Raw genomic sequence first — 21,140 nt, forward strand, 5'->3', positions numbered from 1 at the left:
CCGCTTGCGCGATTCGCCCACCTGGAGGTGAATTCAGTAGTGGACCTCTTCGTCTTTCCTGTCTGCTGTGCATGGAGTCCTTTGTGGAGTTATTGTTGTCCGATTAGTTGTAAATTCCAGGAGAGCTTTACAGAGGCTCACCTCACGCCCCATTTTGATCGCATGTATTAATTTTATAACCAGATAAAATAAGGCTATGAAACAGGAACTTCATACATTAAATAATAATTCTAAAATCAACTGTGAAAGAAACGTTATATTACTTTAAGTATTATGTTCATTTAACTACAAACTGTTTTATTTAGCAACAATTAATATTGTGTAATCTTTTCATGATTATGCTATTATATTTAAACTTTCAAAGAGTATATTCTTTCAATTTGTAACACTAAGAATCACTTCCTTTCAAATCTCAAACCCATGTTCAACTGGATTTTGGGTTTTATTGTTTCATTATTCTTGTTTTTCGAAAAACGACTCAATAAATTTATTCTTAATTATTTGTCATACAGGACAAAATGGGAATAACCTCATTTTCTCTAGTAGAGTTTATTTGTAGTTTTATATTTGGTGTTAACTGTCTCCAACTAAATTCACACATCTAAGTATATTTCAATATGACAATAATTGGCTTCTGATATAGACCTCTACCTTATATTTATAATCTGATTATCCTCTATCATTTTGTTATTTAAATTTTGTTATAAACAAGCTGTGACCATTGAACTTCATAAAAGTTAAGTCCAAAGGCAAATGTTTATACCCTATTTCATCTATCACACTAGACACAGCCCCTTTGGAGATTTATTTTTGCAAATGTTGATGAAAAAAGAAGTATCTCCATAAGAATGTGATGAAATTTAAAAAGGGAGTGGAAAGATTCTGGAACATTTCACTTTCCTGTGTATCTGAGATATTCTGAAGTTAACAGATAACAGCAAACTATTATTGTTTCAGGCCATAAGGTCTGCGTGCTAATTAGGAAGTCTTGATTAGTTAAGAGCTCCAAATTCCTGATTATTCTTGGACTGATGTGCTAAGTCAGTTAAAAGTTATTCACTCAGAAAAAACAACAACAAATAACTAGAGCTGCAGGGGTCTTTTGAAGTTATAATAAAGAAAATCAATGATTCCTGCAAATTTATATATCCAAGCTGCAGTACACTTGATGCATACTCAGTAACATTTAGAAGTATAATTAACCTGAAGGAAAGCATTAAAAATAGAACATACTGATATAAATTGCTGTAAAGAACAAAATTTGTAGTATGGCAATATAGCACAGTAATGCTATTTTAATTATATCTAAGATACCGGTATTTTGTACAAATGGAATTCAATCTATGAGAATGACAGAAATATGTATTTATGTGAGAGGTACAGTCAAAACTGAAATATTTCTGTTGGAGTTCTAAGAATGGCTATAAACATTTTCTCTTAAAATATAAAAAGTCCTAACATAAATAAGTTTGGAAGACTTCATCATTTAAAGGAAAATAAGGTACGTAGGTGCCAGTTGTCATACGATTTTTAAATCGTAATATATGTTTAATAATCATAATCACTTTTGATTATTACATTTTCTAATTTTCAAGGCATTTATTAATTGATTATTTCAGCAGATTGTCACAATAATCCTGTAATGTCATTGTGGACAGGTTCTATTATGAAGGTAAAGTTATTTCTGTGGGTTCAAACAGTTGAATGGTAATAAAGCCTATGGTGGTGGTAAATGTGCTTTATTCAACAGATATGTTTTAAATATTTTTAAAATCTGAGATTTATGGGAAATTCCTTTTAGATACTTGAATTTACTTAAGGTTGTTAATGTAGAATAAGACATTAAAGGACATATAGAAAATGATCTTTCCAATCCCACCTACTTAAAAAAAAAATCACCTGAATATGTCCACCAATCAATCTCTAGCCCACTGCTATGAAACCCCAGGTCAGTTCGTATCTCTATCTTTGTCTCCTAACTAGTCTCATCACGTTCCCCTTTATTCCACTCTGACCCACATATGACAAGGGTGATCTTTCTAACAGGCAAGTATGAAAGATATTATCACTTCCTTGCTGAAAACTCTTCAGTGGCATTTCCCATTTCCCTTAGAACGAAAGATAAAAGACTAAACATATGAGGCCCTCGTCAGCCTAGTGAGGTTCAGGACATGGTACCCCAAAATATGGCATCTTGTCATGTTATTTTAATCCGAAGAAGTCTGAGAGGCAGAAGCAAGAAGGTCTTCTTTGACCTGCCCCCAACGCTTATTGCCTAAAGCAGGTTACAAAAACCTCAGGTGAGTGGTGCCCTCTGTATATCCTCCCTATATACTCATACTCCTTTGCCTGTCATAATTCTACATGACTACTCACTCTTTATGAAACCTAGCATAAAAATACTCAGGTCTTCTAGTCTGCATTTCCTTATGAAGGCTGTGGTGTCACAAAGAACTTATATTAAAACAATTTGTATGTTTTTTGTTTGTTTGTTTGTTTGTTTATAGCAGCTTTATTCATAATTGCCAAAACTTGGAAGCAACCAAGATGGCCTTCAATATGTGAACGGATAAACAAATTATGGTACATCCAGACAATGGAGTTTTCACTGCTAAAAAAAAAAAATAATAAGTGGGCTAAGGGATCAAATATATGGCGATGGAAAGAAAACTGACTCTGGGTGGTGAACACACAATGTACTATATAGATTATGTATTACAGAATTGTACACCTGAAACCTATGTAACTTTACCAACAATTGTCACCCCAATAAACTTTAATTTAAAACAAAAACAAAAAAAGAAGTGGGCTATCGAGCCATGAAAAGATATGAAGGAATCCTAAATTTATATTGCTCTGAAAGAAGTCAATCTGAAAAGGAAACTGTATGATTCCAACTGTATGACATTCTGGAAAAGGCAAAGTTATGGATACAGAAATTGTGTCAGGGGTTAAATAGGTGGAGCACATAATTTTTAGGGCAGTGAAGCTATTTTGTATGACACTATAATGGTGGATATGTCATTATACATTTCTCAAAACCCACAGAATGTAAAACATAAAGAGTGGACCCTAATGCAAACTATGGGCTTTCGGTGATCATGATGTGTCAATGTAGGTTCACTAAATGTACCCCTCTGGTGCAGCATGTTGATAGTAGGGAAACTGGGGGAGTGCAGGGAACCGTATTTGGGAACTCTAGTTCCTGCTCAATTTTTTCTGAAAATCTAAAACTGCTTTAAAAAATCTATTAATTAAAAGAAAACCAACTTATATTCTACATGTTATAGCTAAATACCTAAAGCAGCAGTGGCAGTCACTTTTTGGCAGACCTCAAGTACAGAATCCAGACATTCACATCTGTACTCAAGGCATCCGGCAACACTGAGGATGGCCAGGACAGAGCACAGCAAACATTGGGATACAAATCAATGTATCTGTAAGCTATCGACCCACTGTTTATTCTTTATTAAGAGATGGCCAATCCAAAAGAAATGATGTGGTTGTGTTCAAACCAGGTTGCTTCTACTTCTTCATTGTAGTTAATCTTTCCATCATCCTCTTATTCCTCTTAACACAATCGGGGCATAACATGTTATCTTCTAGGTCTGGGTATGGGAAAGTGCAGGCGGGTAACAGGAACAGAGAGATCATCTTCTTAGGAGGGTCAGGCGCCCACGCCTGACCTGCATAGAACTGCAGGCGAACCCAACCCTCTCTGTCTGCCAAGAGAGGTCTGCCATGGACCACACACCACCTGACACCAGAGGTTTGCAGCAGAAAAGTTCTCAGCAGAAGTAGGAGTGGGACATGAATTCATAGCCTTAGGTTGAACCGCTCTTGCAGCAAGTTTTTCCCATGCTGCCAACATGGCTTCCTGAGCTGAAGTTATCACTTCAACGCTATTGGTCATTTGCTCTCTCTCACTCATCTTACAACTTTTCTTACTCCTTGCTTTCTTGGTCACCATCTCGCATTTCTTTGAACTTGACTCCTGTAGTATTTCAGGAATGTTTTATTTTTCTTCAGAGTAAACATGTTCCTTGAGCCTCGGATAAACATCTATTTTCTTGCCACCAGTACTCAAATTAAATTGTTGGCACCAGTTCCGCAAAGTATCCCAACGCACTTTATTAATTGAAGGCAAAATGGTTGGCAAGGGGAGCACTGGTTTTGGACAAGCTTTGAACTGTGCACTCGTTTGGGAAAGATAAACTTCATCATCTGTCCTAGGAATCTTCAGGTTGTCTTCTGAGATTGAAGAAATGCTTGGTTCCATTTGATGTTCTTCATTAGGTTCCTCACTAACTGGAACCAATGTGAGAATAACACTTTCTTCCTCTAATTCAATCTCAAAGTAATCCTTTTTGCTGCTATCAAAATTTGAATTTGCCATTCCCAGGAACACTCAGAGAACAGCAAAGCCAGCACAGTTAAGGATACTCGCAGTTTACTCCTTTTAACCTCTGTATGGTTTTAATTGTTTTCTCCTGTTAACAGATCTTTGCAGTTTAATTTTAGACCTATCCAGTAACTCTAAGAGGGTTGAGGAAATCTTTTTCCTCCTCTGTAAGCCTCACTTCAATTCAATGCTACCTCCTTCATCCTCCAAAAAAGAACCTCAGTTATTTGAACATGTTCTCTCTCACTTCTAGGCTTTTGTACATTTGTTTTCTTTGCTTGGAACTCTGTTTCTCACATCTTTATCTGGCTACCTTTTATTCATCATTCAGTGTCAGCTTAAACACAGCTTGTGAAGAACCTTCCTCATTCCTTCTGCATTAGATAAGATGCCCCTGCAATGTCTTTCTGTCCTGGCACTTATTATACTTTATTGCAGTCTTTTGTTTTAATTGTTTTCCTCACTGACTGTAACCACATGAGAAAGGGACTGTGTCTGCCTTGCAACCTGTGGTCTCCCCAGGGCCCAGCACAGTGTCTGGTGGTAACAGGGGCTCAAGGAACTCTTGTTGGATGAAGATATCAATGTCAGTTTTCTAAACTTTCAAAATATACAATGTTTTACTTTAAAGTGCCTTTAAACTTACAAGCGCTATAGATTATAAAGCACAAAATAATTTTCCAAATGTATCAATTTCATATATTCATTAATTCAGCCAAAGATAAGTTTAAAGATGTATGTTTAACAAATACCTTCTAAAAAATGTTGAGCATATGCTAGAAGAAGAAAGTGACAGTATAAAATTCATTTAAAATAATAACTACTTTAAGGAACTGTAAGTTGTAAAAAAAATAATTTGAAAAGCATAAAAAAAAAGAACAGCACACTCCTTTGTTGATGTTTTGATAGTAATAGAAGGCAAGGTGGGGACATGAGACAAGACGTGAACTGATTTTCTGCTCATTCACACCACTGTTTCTTTCCTCACTTTGCAAATCCTTATTATATAGGAAAGGGAGAGGAAAAGGAAACAAAACAGGAGAATCAAAAAGAAGCAATATCAAGTGCTTTTGAAGAATTCAAATCCTTCCAAAACAAAAACTGAGGGGAAAATAAACAAAACAAAATGGTAGCATGATTCTTTCTCCCATCAAGCTCTGCTCAAGTTAGGCACTTGAAACATGCTATCTATATAAGAAGCAAATCTCACCATCTTTCCTCTATGTAATCACATTTGTTTCAATGGGTGGGTTTAGCATTACTGTATTAACTGGCATCTCCATTGGAATCAAACCACCAAGAGGCTTTTGAATGTGACGCTTGGTTCCTTAATAGACTTTTTCAACACAGACAGATAGAAAGTAAAAGAGAAGATAACCTTTTAAAAAGTGAAGCAATATCAAATATTACTAATTACCTGTTCATAATAGTGAATATTCTCCTCAGCCATATCTGTAAATGCTGACTTGATATCATTTTGCATATTTTGTTTCCATCTTTCCCAATCTGCTTTCAGGGCATTATTAGCGCATTCCACTTTATCTTCAAGTTTTCCAATTTCTTCTGTAAGCTGAATTACATCACAAAGAGAGAGAAAGATTTATGTATTCTTGTCAGTAAGTGAAATCACTGAATCTAAGCTGAACGTTATATCAAAACAGTTTAAGAATAATTGTTTAGAAAAGTCATCAGTATTTACTGTGTGTACAAACTAGTTAAAGTAAGAACACTGGATTCAGTTAGAGATGTTGAGTAGAGTTCTAAGGTCTGCCACCAATTACCATTTGACTCTGGCCAACCCTATCAAACTTTGGGCTTCATTTTCACTATTTATAAAATGAAGGAAATTGAACTATAAGTTATCTCAAAATTCTTGTGCACTAACACTCTCATTACCACTACTGTTTGTGGTGAAATTGTTTATGTTAAAAGATATGGTTTCATTCACTGTAGCTTTGCATTCCTGGTCCTCATTTTTCATTTGTTTTTAGCAGATTGCTACATTAACTGGCATGTTATAATTTCTATAAGGATTGTGTAGTCCAATCTGAAGGCCAAAGAAATCAATTCACCAAATTTCACTCAGATAGCTGGTAACAGAGGCAGGTTTCTATCTCAAGATGCCTGACAACTATTCCATGTGCCATGCAAAAGGCTTAGTGTGACAATTTATACCTCCTCCCCACCTCCCCTACCAACCGTTGAGCATATAATCCATCAATCTATTGTTTTATATTTGGCATATTTATATTTATATAAATATTTACATAGTTATACATATTTTACAGACACTTAATTTATATTCAGCATATATTTATTAAGTATTTTCTAGGAGAGAAAGAAGTTTCGTAGCCTTATCAGCACAGTACTGGAATTAGGAAGACTGATGATAAATTAGACTAACCCCAGTTTAACTCCCACTTCTGTCTTTACAAGCTATGTGACATTGGGCAAAGTACCTGTTGAAGCCCTAATTTTTTCATCTGTAAAAAGGATATAAAAATAACAATATTTATCACACAGGGATTTTTATAAAAATCACATGAGATAATAACAGTAATTGATTTGTGCCTGACAATTTGCCTACTAAGTATTATATATAACTACCACCACCATCACCACCACAACCACAACTACCATCACATAATCATCACTACCAGTTGGTAAAACTAAAGCTGATTCCTATCCACTGCCAGTATTTTGGTCTCTGGAAATATGCCATTTCTCGGCCAGGTCTACGTCTTAAGTCAATTTTTAGTACTATTTCTTACTCTATTTTCACCAGTGTGGAAGATGATGTAAAAGCTTTAAGTATGATCAATTCTTAACATTTTTTTTGCAGTTATATCTGAGTATGTTTTTCTTTCTTTGGTCATTTTATCATTATCTTAGTTGGAAAATGAGAAAAGAGATATTAGATATTTCCCCACGCTGAATCATCTTCCCATAATTTAATTCTGAGAAATTCTAATTGATAATAAGCACAAAACACCTAATTCAAATTAAGAGTGATCTGGACTATATCTTTCCTAACAATTTACAAAAGCATAATATTAGTCGATGTCCTTTCCCATAGTTCACTTCAATTTTAGCAAGTTTTTTGGTACAAGGAATTATGCATTCATATGGTATCATCCAACCCCTGAATATAGATTCTCGATAAAAGTTAACTGAAGTGGGAGACTCAGATGAGTTAGAAACCTAGTAGGCCAAAGAAGCTCCTCTTGTGCTTCATGACCCTCTAACTACACAGTGATGTCTATAACTCTAAAACCAGGGAATTCTTTCTACATGGAATTCTCCATGTTCTCTACTGAAAAAATAGCATGGGAGAAGCAAGTTAAAAAGGATTAATGCTTTCATAATTTTCACAAATACTGGAAGCTATTTGGCCCTCTGTTGGTGGAAACATTGAAGAAGAAACGACTTCTTTTTTCCCACTAAAATGTTATAATACCAGAATAAGTAATAAAAGATCATAAACTATTAAAAAAAGATTTATATTTAAAAGCAAGGCTAATGGGTAACTTCTAGTTTCACTTATATACAGCTAGAAACTAGCCACACAGTTAAATGAAGTCCATTAATACCAGGAGCTCAGGCCAACAAAACAGTATCCTTCTCCAGTAATGAGTCCCTACTAGGAGTATAGTACCAGTAACAATACTAATAACAATGCAGGTGTTTGGATTTTCAACAATGACCATTTGTTGCATTTCTGCAATGGGCCACTGCATTAAGCTAAATACTTCAGATACATTATTTTATTCAATCTGCATAATAATGTTGCAAATCATTATCTTTCTTTTACAATCTGGGAAACTGGGAGAAAGAAATGAAAGAAGTCACACAGCTTTTTGTGGCATAATAGAAATTCAAACCAAGGTCTGCCTGAGTCAAACATATGCTCTGTCCACACTGACTGAACAGCACCAAGCTAGCTGGCCTGTGGCTCTCAGGTTGAACTGATTCAGCTCTTATCTCAAGGAGTTTGTAACTTGTTAGGATATGCAAAAATAAAACCAAAAGCAAAGGCTGTAACACAAAGCAGAATGTGATCTATACTATACTGGAGGAAAAAAATGCAAGTGGTATAGAAAGTTATATGTCACTACCACCACAATTACCATGGAGGACTAATTCTGACTGGGGTAAGGGACGCTTTGACTGTCAATTTAGTAGACAGGGACTGGGGCAAGGGAACACGTGGATGAGGGTATGGCATAAACAAAACCATAGAGATGGTATGTGACCAGTGTGACCAGTGTGCAGTGTGACCAAGATGGTATGCTATGCAGTGTGACCAAAGAATGGTCACAGGGGTAAGGAGGAAGAGGGGAAATGCAGCTGGATAGGCTGAATGAAGATTGACCACTAGAGAGTGTACATGATGTTGAGCAGGAAATAGATTCTGCAGAAAATGTTAAGCCAGGGAAAGTTTTTGACCAGGGCAGAGCTCTATTATGGATAGATTCCTGAGTCAGAGATACGTACAAATGCTTAAAAGAGAAAAGGAGGAGGAGAAGGAAGGGAACCAGTTAATTTGCATTGGAACTATGGAGACAACAATGAAAAATGATAAAGAGGGTTAGGTTCATTTCCACTCACTCATCCAGCAGCATTCACTCAGCAGCCATGTCTGTGTTAGGAACTATGATGGCGGATAAAGAAATGGCCTTGCTCTCAAGGACTCATGTTGAAGGGGAGAAATAAAAAAGCTACTGGATAAAGAAAATATAAAGGGCATTTCATGTATAGCAGATAGCAGGTGTGCAGTCCTAGAAGCATGCTTACTTTGAAGTTTCTGAAAAATTACAGGTGGTTCATTAAGGCTGACACCTAGTGTGTGAGTAGGGGAATAGCAAAAGATGAGGGGGAGAGACAGGCAGTTGCCAGGTCCTGAAGGGTTTCCATGCAGGTGTTTGGATTTTCATAGAAGACAAATGGAATCACTGAAGGAGCTTAAGGAAGGGGGGCGGACACAATAGTAACAGTCAGCATCCTGATGCCAGGTACTGAGAAGAGGGAAATTAAAACGCTGGGAGGCAGAATCAGTAGGGTTTGGTAACTGATTATGTATGGGCATTGGGAGAAAAGTACGTATGGCTGATAAAGTTAACTGGAAGAACCGGTGTGGTAGGGTGAGAAAAGGAATGAAAGCCTGAAGGCAACAGCAATAGTCTTGCAGGGTCAGGTACTTCTATGTAAACATTCAATACTACTCAGATGCATACAGGGTACAAACGGTACATACAGGGTATCATACCATACATACATACAGGGTATCAACAGTTTTTGGAGGTCAATAGGAGTCTGGATCACCCTTAAGATGTGAAACTTCCAAAGTGACTTTGCCGTAGTAATGCCATAGTAATTGGGTAAGTTGGGAGGTAATATGGCCATACCAATTAACACGTAAGCGCAGCCGAGTATTTTAAATAATGAAAAATTAGAGCTATTTATCTGAGAAAGAGAAGTAAAACTATAAGCCAACTACCCAGAGAAGTTCTTTGCATCTCAGAGTAGTTGCTGTGTAGTTCTGATCTTTTGGGTGAGACCGTTCTTCATTATCCAGGCTTTTAAACCTCATATTTTGACTATGCTTAAATTGCCTTAGACTTCCCTCTAGAACAAAAAATTAGTGATGTGGCTCATGTGAAAACTGTTAAAACATTTGTTCCAATAAAATGACAGTGGCCTGATGGTGTTAGTAAATTATTTTTGTCTCCTGAACTTTAAAAATTTTGTAACCAGACACATACCAGGGGGTGCCAAAAAATGTATACATATGACTTGTAGTTATCTTTTTTATTGGTATATTTTGAGTATTACAATTTTAATACAGTTTTTACCTTTCTTAAAATGTGTATACATTTTTTTGGCACCCTTTGTATAGAAGTCAATGACCTCGAGCCTGTGCTCTCAAGTCCCACATTGTGTGATTTAGACAAGTTCAGTTCCTTGATGGCTGCAGCTTCCTCATCTATAAAATGATGAGGGAAAAAAAAGAATCTACTTCTTACAATCTTCTTCAACAATGTGTTAGCAAAGTGCCTGGGACCTAAGCAGTCAGCACATGTTAGGGTTAGAGTGATACTGGAAAGTAATTATGAAAGGTCATTGTCAGGGTCTCAGAAATGTCCTGATGGAATCTTCCTACTCACTTGCTTGTATGTTAGGAAATCTTTATTGAGGCCCTGCATAAGAAAGGAACAACAGCCACAGGGTAGAGCCCCCCCCCCAAATTCCCACCAGGACTGAGAGTAATGGTGGCCGGACTGGACAATGTCCAGGCCAGAAAGTCTATGCAAGGCCATTCCATCAGGCCCTTCTCCAAATTACATGGGCAGGATCAAAAGGCCCAGAAATTACCTCCATTTTAAGGAACTGGGTTGCTATGTTACCTCAATAAATTATTCTACTCTAATCCAAGAAATATCAGTATCTTGTTAATTATGGAATGATAAAATCCTAAAATAAAAAATGCAAATTGACATTATTCCCCTGACTCTGAAGGTACTGTAGAGTACACTTCTGGTAACTAACAATCCTGTCCAGAAACTTAAGAAGACCCACTATATTTCCAAACATTCTCGTAGACCTTTAGGTTTTCTTCTTTCTCAGACATTAATGATTAGTTTTTAGAAAACATATTAGGTCCTTTAACAACTATTTGTTGATCACTCACTGTGCACCAACAATCAGGCTAGGCACAGAGCCCCCATGTGAAATATTTTCCTTCTTTTCTCATTCAATTTTTTGCATACTGATTTTATGGAGGAAAATCTTTACTCAACATTAGGAAGTCCCCTCAATTATGATATAATTTCATGATGAGGTCAATATAGAACGGCTTAATGTATGTCTCTAAAATTGGGATTGTTATATCTACATTAATACTGAGTGATAGTCTAACGATGACCAACGTCAGGAATAAACATGGCATAACTTGTTACAGATATTTCACAAAGACCAAATAAAAATATTTTTAAGTTAACATAAACACAAATATATTATGGAGTAGCGATATTCACATGACAACTTAAAATGGGAGACCTTAAAAAGCTTTTGAGCTTACATGGGCCACTGACGGGTCTCCTTCAGACTTTCCTATATCAAAGAAATTAAACGCGTTTGGTAAAAATGTTTAAACTACACACAACGTAAAAATATGTGTTAGAAGTAAATTTGCTTGACTGCTGAACTATATATTTAATAAATAATTAATAAACTTGGCATGATAATTCTAGAGGAGTTAATTGCCATGATTACCAACAGTTTTGTCAAAGTGTCATTTATAAAAATTACAGATTGAGAAAGCAGCTTCTCCCAATCTATTTCTGCAGGAATAGCTGCCAGGATGATAGAAGAAATATCAGTCAAACTTTTTTCAATCTATCTCTGCTAAACAGCAGTCTAGGAGGAATTTCGCTTACCTCTCTAAGAAAGAACCATCTTTGCTGACTAATCACCCATCCTTCATCATTTATCCCTGATATTATAATCTAGAATTGGTGACAAGTATGTGCCCCTTCTCCTCACCCCACGACCATCTCTATTTACAAGTACAGCACTGAGGCCAAGCGGGCAGCACAATTAACATTTAGAGTCTCTCCAATATCATGACCTATCCCATAATATCTAATCAGCTTATAAGGGTCTGATCCTAATGCATTACAGGAAGAGATTATTTCTACATTAACAAATAATGGCAATCTCACACAAATTAGTCAAGCATGTAGAAATTTATGAGGCTAGCATGACCTTGATCCCAAAACTGACATTTTGGATACAAGCAATGGTAATTACAAATCATTCTCCCCCACTACCTCCAGCTTTATTGAGGTATATTTGACAAATAAAATTGTGTTTGTTTGGAGTGCACAACACGATAAATCATTCTTCTTCAGAAATACGGATTTTTAAAAAAAGCACTAAAAAAACTGAGCAAGCCAAATCCATCTAGGACTACGATGATTTTACCCCCAGGGATCCAAGGATGGTTAAAATAAAAAATTCTCAGTGTAAATCACTACATTAAGTGCATAATGGAGACAAATCCTACAATTTTATTAGTAGATATAGAAAACCACATTGTAAAATTCAACACTCACTTATGAATCAAACTCTGATCACACTGGAGTAGATAAGGATTGCCTTAAGCTGATTTAAAATATAATATTACACACACATACACACACACACACACAATATCAAATATTATTACTAATGGAAAAAATTTTGAAAGCATTTACTTTAGAATCAGGATAATACCAAGACATCCCATCACTAATAACATTACAATGCATTTTTTAGCCAGTTCAATTCAATAAGATATGAAAAAAGAAATGTAAAGTATAGTGATTGAATAAATTTGACAAAACTATCAATACACACCCATAATAGAATTTCATACAGAGTAAATCCCAAAGAGTCTACAAATTATTAAAAATAATTTAGAAGACTGTTGGATACAAGAAAAATATGCTAAAGTGAACTGCATTTCAGCACTCCAGCCAAAAAAAGTTAGAAAATACATTTTTTAAATTTATAATTTATGATAAGTACAAATACAAAATAAGGTACTTACGAATAAACTTATCAAAAGATATAGAAGATCTTTTGGAAAAACATTTTTGAACTTTATTGAGAGATATTAAAGAAGACTTAAATAAATGGTGAGGTATTTGAAAAATTATTCTCTTTATTTTAAATCCTCTAGTTCTCTTTAAATTTCAGTTTAAATACCAGTTCCTTAGATAATCCTTCTCAGAACAGCATTTTTGTAAAAAGTAGGTTCTTTTTTTGCTATTCTCTATCTCAGTCCACTGTTCATTTCCTTAGAACATTCATTAGAACTAGCAATTATTTTATCCGTATGTCTGTGTACTTTACTGTTGGAACAGAAGCTCTGCTATGAGGGCCATGGTCTATCTTTCAACCACATAATCCCAGTGTTTACACTAAGTGGGAATTTGTTAAATATCTGTAGAACGAATGAATAATTTTAGAAAAGGAAAATACTAGTAATGAATCTAGGCTTGTTTCCCTACTGCCTTTCCCAGGTTTATTTCTTTACACTTTTAGTTACCATAGAAACTTAAAATGTGTCTGTACCTAACCCTAAAGACACATATCACCAAAATTTTTGAGCAAACCAATACAATTTGAGGATAATAGCTATTCTCACTTAAAAATATCTTCATTGTTTTCTTTTTAAAATGGCTTCTCTATTATTTCCTTTTATGGAATAAAATCAACCATTCAATCTATTTATTCAAATGCTAAAAATTTCACTTCATAATCAGAAAAGCTGGGAAATTATCATTTTGAAAAGTTCTTGAAAATAATATAAAGATTCAGATTGCCACTCCATCAGAAGACAATGGAAAATTCAAAAATTCAATTCTAATCTGACAAGCTACCTCTTCTTAACAAGCATTAATTAAATTGCAGGGGAGAGATAAGAGGGCTCTTAACAATAAAATTATATTATTTTCTGATTTGTGAGAGAGGTAAGATGTGCCTGAAGAAATTAGATGCTTGATTATACAATGTTTCTCAGGCATACATGTGTGATTACTAAGTAGTACCTTTTTTATATACTTCACAATAACATTTTTCTTAAAAAATAGAAACCTCTCTCCCTGAAACCACTGCCGATTTTGTTATCCAAATGTAACTTGTTCAGAAAAACACAACACATTTTCTAAAAATGACAAACTGAGTCCTAAAATACCACAAATGTCGTTGACACATCACCTTTCAAATCAGCACCTCCAACACCATTAACATCAAAAAAATAACCATGATTTTCTTTAACATTGGAGGCAACAGAAAGCCAGTTATTTAAACAGCCCCATTTTAGGAAATGTAGTGATCACCTTTGAGTCCTCTACACAACAGAGGCACAGAAAATACGCATTGGACTGAAGAGGATTCATTTCTTTCTAGGTGCTTCAACGAGTCTTATTAATACAAACCTTTTTAAAAAGAATGTTATCTCCTTACAATAAAAAAAATTCAAGGTCTTTTAACCCTTTAGATATAAGTTTTTGTTTCTGAAGAATATAATCTGAGCTTTGAAAAGCAATAAACATTCTATATTACCATTAGGTTGTACTGAAGTTAAAAATTATTTCAAAGCCAAAATCTAAACATATTTATTTTATAGACTTTCGTATCCTATACAATTTTCTGTCATGAAATATTTTTATTTTATTCAGTACTTAACCAAACAATATCTCATATATTACCTCATTGAATTCTCACAATACAACTATAAGTTAAATATTATTTTTCCAATTTTACTAACCAGAAAAGGTAAAGCTTATTGGGGTTTAAGTGACTTTTTTTTTTTGTGAATTCTTCCTAGAACCCAGGTTCTCCAACTCCCCAGGAAAAGCTTCCTCTCCAAAGCCTAGACATATACAAAATCAAAATGTAGTTAATTTAGAGATATGGCACTGTGCTAGAAGAAAAACTACTGGTTCTATTCTTTGTGGAAATGTAATTTTTTATTTTTAGAAGTACTATTTGGACCATTCATACTTTAAATGATATGTTTTATGATACCATTATATATTCCCTAATATATTATTCTTTTGTAACTTTTTTCCTCTAACTTACCAAAGTTTTACACAAGCTTTAGATTTATAAACATTAATTGTAACATTAATCTTTAAAAAAAATTTTTCCCAAGTAAGCATTATTTCTGCATGTTTGTGGATAAAGAATAATTTATGTTTGATTAAGGTTGTAAGTTGGGTAACAGTGAATCAAAACCCTGTCCAGTCTTCAGACTCCCAGAGTGTTATTGCTCTAAACATAATCAGATATTTATTGAATGCCTAGACAGGACCAGGAGTGAAAGAGATATGTAAGAGAGACTCTCAGGACATATTTCTTCTTAACAAAAAGGCTAAATTAAAAGGGAAATTGAATCTATTTTGAGTTCCTATATGGGACATCTGTTTAAATTATTAGATCTATGGTAGGCAGAACTCCACAAACCAAACCTCTAATCCACAGGACACCATACGTAGAATTTCTTAAATCCTGAGAAGGAATGACTGGAATTTTAAACCAACCCTTTTACTTATCCATCTGTTATTTTTTCTGTTGCAGTTAAGATAGTGGGGAAAAAAATGTTCCTGGAAAAAGACACAGAGCTTACAATCTTTCTTTAGAAAATCATCTATGACAATGTTCCACTGCCTCTCTTTTTCTAGTCTTTCATTGTCTTTTCTCTCCTTCCACCCTCACCCACCACCAGCATACACACAGGCCTTATTCATCAAGACTGTAAGGTTGTGTGTTCTTTTTTCAAATCAGTAAACCTTAATATGCAATAACTTTCCTAAGCAAATTTCATGAGCAAAAATCTTGGAAGTAGTACAATTTTTTCACCTCACCCTCAAATACCCTGACTACTTTTCTGGGTAACAGTTAACATGAGTTAGTTCAAGTATGGGTTCACAACAGACATGCTGGTGTTTGTGGATTCCAAAAGACATATAACTAAAAATACTTTTTTTTTTTTTTGTCACAAATATGTTGTAAAAAAAATGTGTTGATCTTTAAGATGATTTTGAATACTTTACCTTATTTATTAATTTGTTTCTTATTCCCTACTGGATTTAAGATGGTTTCCAAAATTTTACTGTACGAAGATACTAAGTAGATAAAGACTTTAGTGCAAAGGGAAAATAAAAGTAGGGAAAAAAACGTAAAGCCAGGGGTAAGGTTGATACACACAAAACGCATTTGGCAAGCAGAAGTGGGTCAGAATGGTGGCTCTTAACGATTTAGTAACTAATATAGAGTGGGATAAATGGTGGGACAGCATCAGGTATCAAACCCAAGAAGTGTTATATGCTGAAAACAAGCTAATGGCTCAGGAGAAATTAAATCCTATTGCTGGTGCTGAGACATAAATGAAACTTTTCTCCAGAGTCCTCATAAAGAAAAAATATAACTGTAGTCAGTGCTCTTGATGCTTATCATAAAGGGATACATGGCTCTCCTTCCTAAAATGTCCCTCACTATAGATCAATGGTATAATACTAAGTGTAGGTTGGGTAAAATAATTCTATGGAGTCCAAACACAACTTTTTGATAGTTTGTATAAATTCAGATACTTTTTAAAGTGTCTGTTCAATTGCCTGGAGGGATTCGGTGGGACAAGTGGGAGCAGTCACTATTCAGGTTGAGCTAATTGGTGCCTCATTTTTTTTTTTAAACAATGTGCAGGTTTAACAAGCAGGATTAAAGACACCACTTTCCAAACTTTGATCTAGAAGAATATATGCTTCAGATCAAATATATGCTTCCATATATGCTTCAAAGGAAGTTCTCCTAATATTGTTTATAAAAATATTTGCAATCTAACCCTGGTTAGGCACTGGGCTGAGTTTTCATGTGTTGATTTAATTACACTAGGAAATGTACTACCCACAACTTTTATAGTTAAAGAAACCAAAGCAAGGAGAATGTAAGTAACTAGCCCAAAATAACAAAGGCACACAAAGCTGTGGTTGAAATCACATGCAACTCTGCAATTGGGTTTATGACCTTATATTAAATACTTTTCAGAGACTGCTCTGCTTGGAGGTAGTGGGGCATAAAAATAAACGACAGAGGGAAAAAGTAACATGGTAAAACTCCAACTAGGGATCCCAGACTCAACACTCTTATTCATAGGGCAGACATCAAGTTTTTGCTAATTAATCAAATATTCATTATTATCCTTTACAAGCTTATAAATAGGAGCACATGTATTTTTCCTGCCACACAAACCAATGATGCCCTGAATGAGAGACCTGCCAGTGAAGGTTAGAGGCACAGAAATTCTAGGCACTGCCTGATACTTTGTTCTGCGAGGAGAGGCCTGATTACAGCATCACTCATTCATCCATTGCAAGTTCCATCCAGCTATGTGTATGGGGCTCCGGCGTGCTGCTATACTGTGCATGTGTGGCACAAATTAATGATTTGTTTATCCGGAATCCACTTCCCACACTCCTTCTCACGACCTGAAAGAGCTCCAGTTTTTTCAGGCATTTGAATCAGGGGGCATATTGTGACTGGTCGAAGTCAACCGGATGTTCACATTCCCACGCCAAGGAACTGGTTTGCTCACGGACTTTTCATGACTCTAGCCAATGAGATGTGAGAAGTCTGCTGGATGCTCCTAGGATAAACTCACAAAAGGAAAAATACAAGAAAAAAGTCCCTTATCCTTACACTGCGTAGTGTCATGTCTTTCACTGCTGTGTGAGAATGTGTAGACGGACATGTGTGTATCTGTGAGAGTGTGTGTAAGACATACACATAGATGCAAACGGACAAAAAAGAAGCAGAGAGAGGAAAACAGATGTTGGGAAATGAGGCATATAGAAAGGAATACATTTGTAAAAGGTCAGGGGACAGAGGTAAGACAACAAATATTTGAGAAAGGTACAGGAAACCTCTGCCCCCACTACAAAAGAAGCTATGCCAATATTATCTTTCTTTAAAGCTTAGAGAGAAGGCAGTGCTGCTCTGTGCAGCACTTAGAATATTCAAGGATTAATAAATGCTATTTGAGGATAAGAGTAAAACACTGGTTCAAAAATAGCAACTCATACAGAGCAAGGACCAGCTTGAATAAATTTGGTATCTGTTTGTATCTACTGAATGTAGCTATATGTAAATGCAGACTATAATGATCTTATGAAAATGCATTTTTTTCTTCTTCTTTTGCTCACATAAATACACTGTTCAACAGCTACGGCATTATATCTAGATCCGGTGCACATATTGCTAAATGTCAAATGTATTCATATTCATTTATATTTGAATGCTGCTTTGGGTGGAAAACTATAAATCATCCATTCACAAATAAAAATAAAAATAAAATTGACATGTAGCATTATTTAGCACCACAGATGAACCTTATTTATCTTACAGTTAAGCGGGGAAGTGAATAAGCATTTTCAAACAGAAGCTCTGATTCTGAAAATTTATAACTAAACTGCAAAAACCACAAGTTTCTCCAAATATCTGAGTTTTCCTCATAATCTGTTATTGTTACACTTTTATCTCCACAGTCAGAAATTCTTTTACTTTGACAGCTTCTATCACTGAGTATCTTCTTTATTGGAGCACATAATACAACTCTCATTTTCTCTTGAAATATTTTATTACCTACACCTCATCATTCCGTTTCAAGCTGTTTTTATAAATGCCTCATATATGGAGAAGTGATTAAAAAATTGAATGAATGAATAAATGAATCTGTTTAGTTCATCTTATTGGTCCAGTTATCAGCTGAACCCATATAAATTCCCTTTCCTCCCCCTCACCAGCCATTCCTTCTCTGATTTTTAATGTGGGAATATGACAAGCATCTGTCATCGAACCTCTTTTCTTCTCATCCTTTAGTGACCTCAACAAATCTCATTGCTTTAAATACTGTCTATTTTCTAGTGACTCCCAAATATGTATCTCTAGATGGATTCCTCCCTGACCTCTGTTTTTTTCTGTTACTTCCTATTCTCTATCTCCACTTGGGTATCTGATAGGCACCTCACCTTTGTATGTCCAAATCTGATTTCTTCATCTTCCCCATTGAACCTGTTCTTTCAATGAACTCCAACTCTTACCTTCCAGTTGCTCAGTCCAAAAACCTCAGTATCATCCTTCACCCCCATGGTGCTCTCACAATCCATAACCCACCAAATAGCAAACAGCTCTACCTTAAAAATATACTCAGAATATGACCATTTCACAACCCTTCCACCTTGTCCTACTTACTCCGTATTATGGGATTACAAGAGCTAGTTTTATAAGAGATGGGTGGTCTCCCATCTCATGCACACCCCTCATATACATCATCTTTTGTCTTTCCCAAGCACAGGAACTGTTTTATAACTTAAGTCTGATCATGTTACTTCTCAGTCAGCTGTTCTCTTTCTGTCTCACTGAGACCAAACCTTGTAAGGCTTTACCAGATCTGACCCCTGGTTACCTCTCTAAGTTCATTTCCCACAACTCTTCTGCTTGCTTATTCCATTCCAGCAACAATGATCTCCTTGCCAGTCCTGAAAGGTGCTGGCATACTTTCACTTTCTGTTCCCTCTGCCCGAAATGCTCTTCTCCCAGGTATTCATGTGGCTTAAAACCTTACCTCTTCCAGGTTTTATTTAATCACCTTCTTGGTAAGACCTTCCCTAACATCCTAATTTTAAATTTCACTGTTCCCCAACACTCCCTCTTCCCCACACTTACCATTATATGACAATATACTATACATATTAATTAATTCTTTATTTCTTTTTGTCTCTCTCCACTAGAATGTTAGCCTCACGAGGGCCTGTTTTCTCGACTGCTATCTCCCCAGTGCTTGGAATAGTGTTTCTCATATGGTACATACTCAGCATTTGTTGGAAGATTTTATTGACTATCTGCACATTAAATGTCATCTCACCATGACATAAACTGACACACATCCAATTTTTCTTCTTCCTTTTATATAGTATGGTTCAGTTTATAAAGCCACTATGGCCCTCCTTACAAGCTAGAAAAGTTAGAGTTACTAACAACTTGAAACATTGTCTCCCCCTCATTTCTTAAGTGCTACAGAGTTTATCTTCCACCTATATGTCTCTCAAATTTACTTCCCTCTGCAACTCCATTAGCACCTCCTCAGTTCAGGCTCTCACTGGACCCACACTGCCCAAAGAATAAAGTCTGTATTCCTCATCCTGACAAACAATTAACCTCCCTTCCTATGTGACTGCAGCCATCTTTTACAGCCACATCCTTCATCTCCCCTGTACCTTGCTCTCTATACATCAACCTGGTTTAAACCTAAAGAGTTTAGCATGCTCTTTGAGCTTTTACTACTTTTCTTCATATCTACTCTATATAAAACCCTCCATCCTCCTCAAAGAACAATTCCTTAGTCATTTTACAGGATTCATCTCAAACATTACTTCTAGAAAGTCATCAAAATAACAGCAGCTAACAACTACTGAGTGCCTACTACCGTGTTTCCCAGAAAATAAGACCTAGCTGGATAACCAGCTCTAATGCGTCTTTTGGAGCAAAAATTAATATAAGCCCCGGTCTTATTACATAAGACCGGGTCTTACATAACATAGTATAATATATTATAATACCCAGTCTTATATAAGACCGGTATAATATAATATAATATAATATAATATAATATAATATAATATAATATAATATAATATAATATAATAATATAATACTGGGTCTTTTATTAATTTTTGTTCCAAAAGATGCATTAGAGCTTATGATCTGGTTAGGTCTTATTTTCGGGGAAACACAGTATGATCCAAATAATTTTTTTGCATTATATCATTTAATCCTTAAATAAGCCTATTACAAAGGTACTAAATAATTTCCCCAAATTACATGATAAAATGAGACTAAAAGAAACTAAAAAATGTGTCCTAGGTCACAGACTTAACCAGCAAATGAGCTAGGATTTGATCCTAGGTCTAATTCCAAGGCCTAGGACAAAACTCTAAATGAACAGCTAAACTGACCTTCAAATGAATATTCTGAAAGTCTCTACTAAGTTCGGGTTTTTTGAATCCATTAGTTTTATTATTGTGAGATAAGAAGTACTAACCACAAACTCTAAGAAGCAGCTGCTTTTATAACCATCCAGGTAACAAATCAAGAAATTCACTCTAAAACATATTTTAGTTTGCAGGAAAACACA

General features: G+C 35.4%; 1 protein-coding gene and 1 pseudogene across 5 annotated transcripts in view; both read right to left on the minus strand.

Annotated features, from left to right (window-relative positions):
* SNX7 (sorting nexin 7) overlaps positions 1-21,140 on the minus strand; it is a 205,365-nt gene that overhangs the window by 137,922 nt on the left and 46,303 nt on the right. For all 4 annotated transcript variants that reach the window (XM_081025196.1, XM_081025194.1, XM_081025195.1 and 1 more), the window contains one exon: positions 5,820-5,972. In XM_081025196.1, coding sequence (XP_080881322.1) covers positions 5,820-5,972 — 153 coding nt within the window. The remainder of the gene's footprint in view (positions 1-5,819; positions 5,973-21,140) is intronic.
* On the minus strand, positions 3,526-4,396 carry LOC308487174 (developmental pluripotency-associated protein 2-like; annotated as a pseudogene). Its single transcript has one exon. The product of its transcript is annotated as a developmental pluripotency-associated protein 2-like (transcript).

Source organism: Rhinolophus hipposideros (genome assembly GCF_964194185.1).
Source record: "Rhinolophus hipposideros genome assembly, chromosome: 19".
In the NCBI taxonomy this organism is placed as follows: Eukaryota; Metazoa; Chordata; class Mammalia; order Chiroptera; family Rhinolophidae; genus Rhinolophus; species Rhinolophus hipposideros.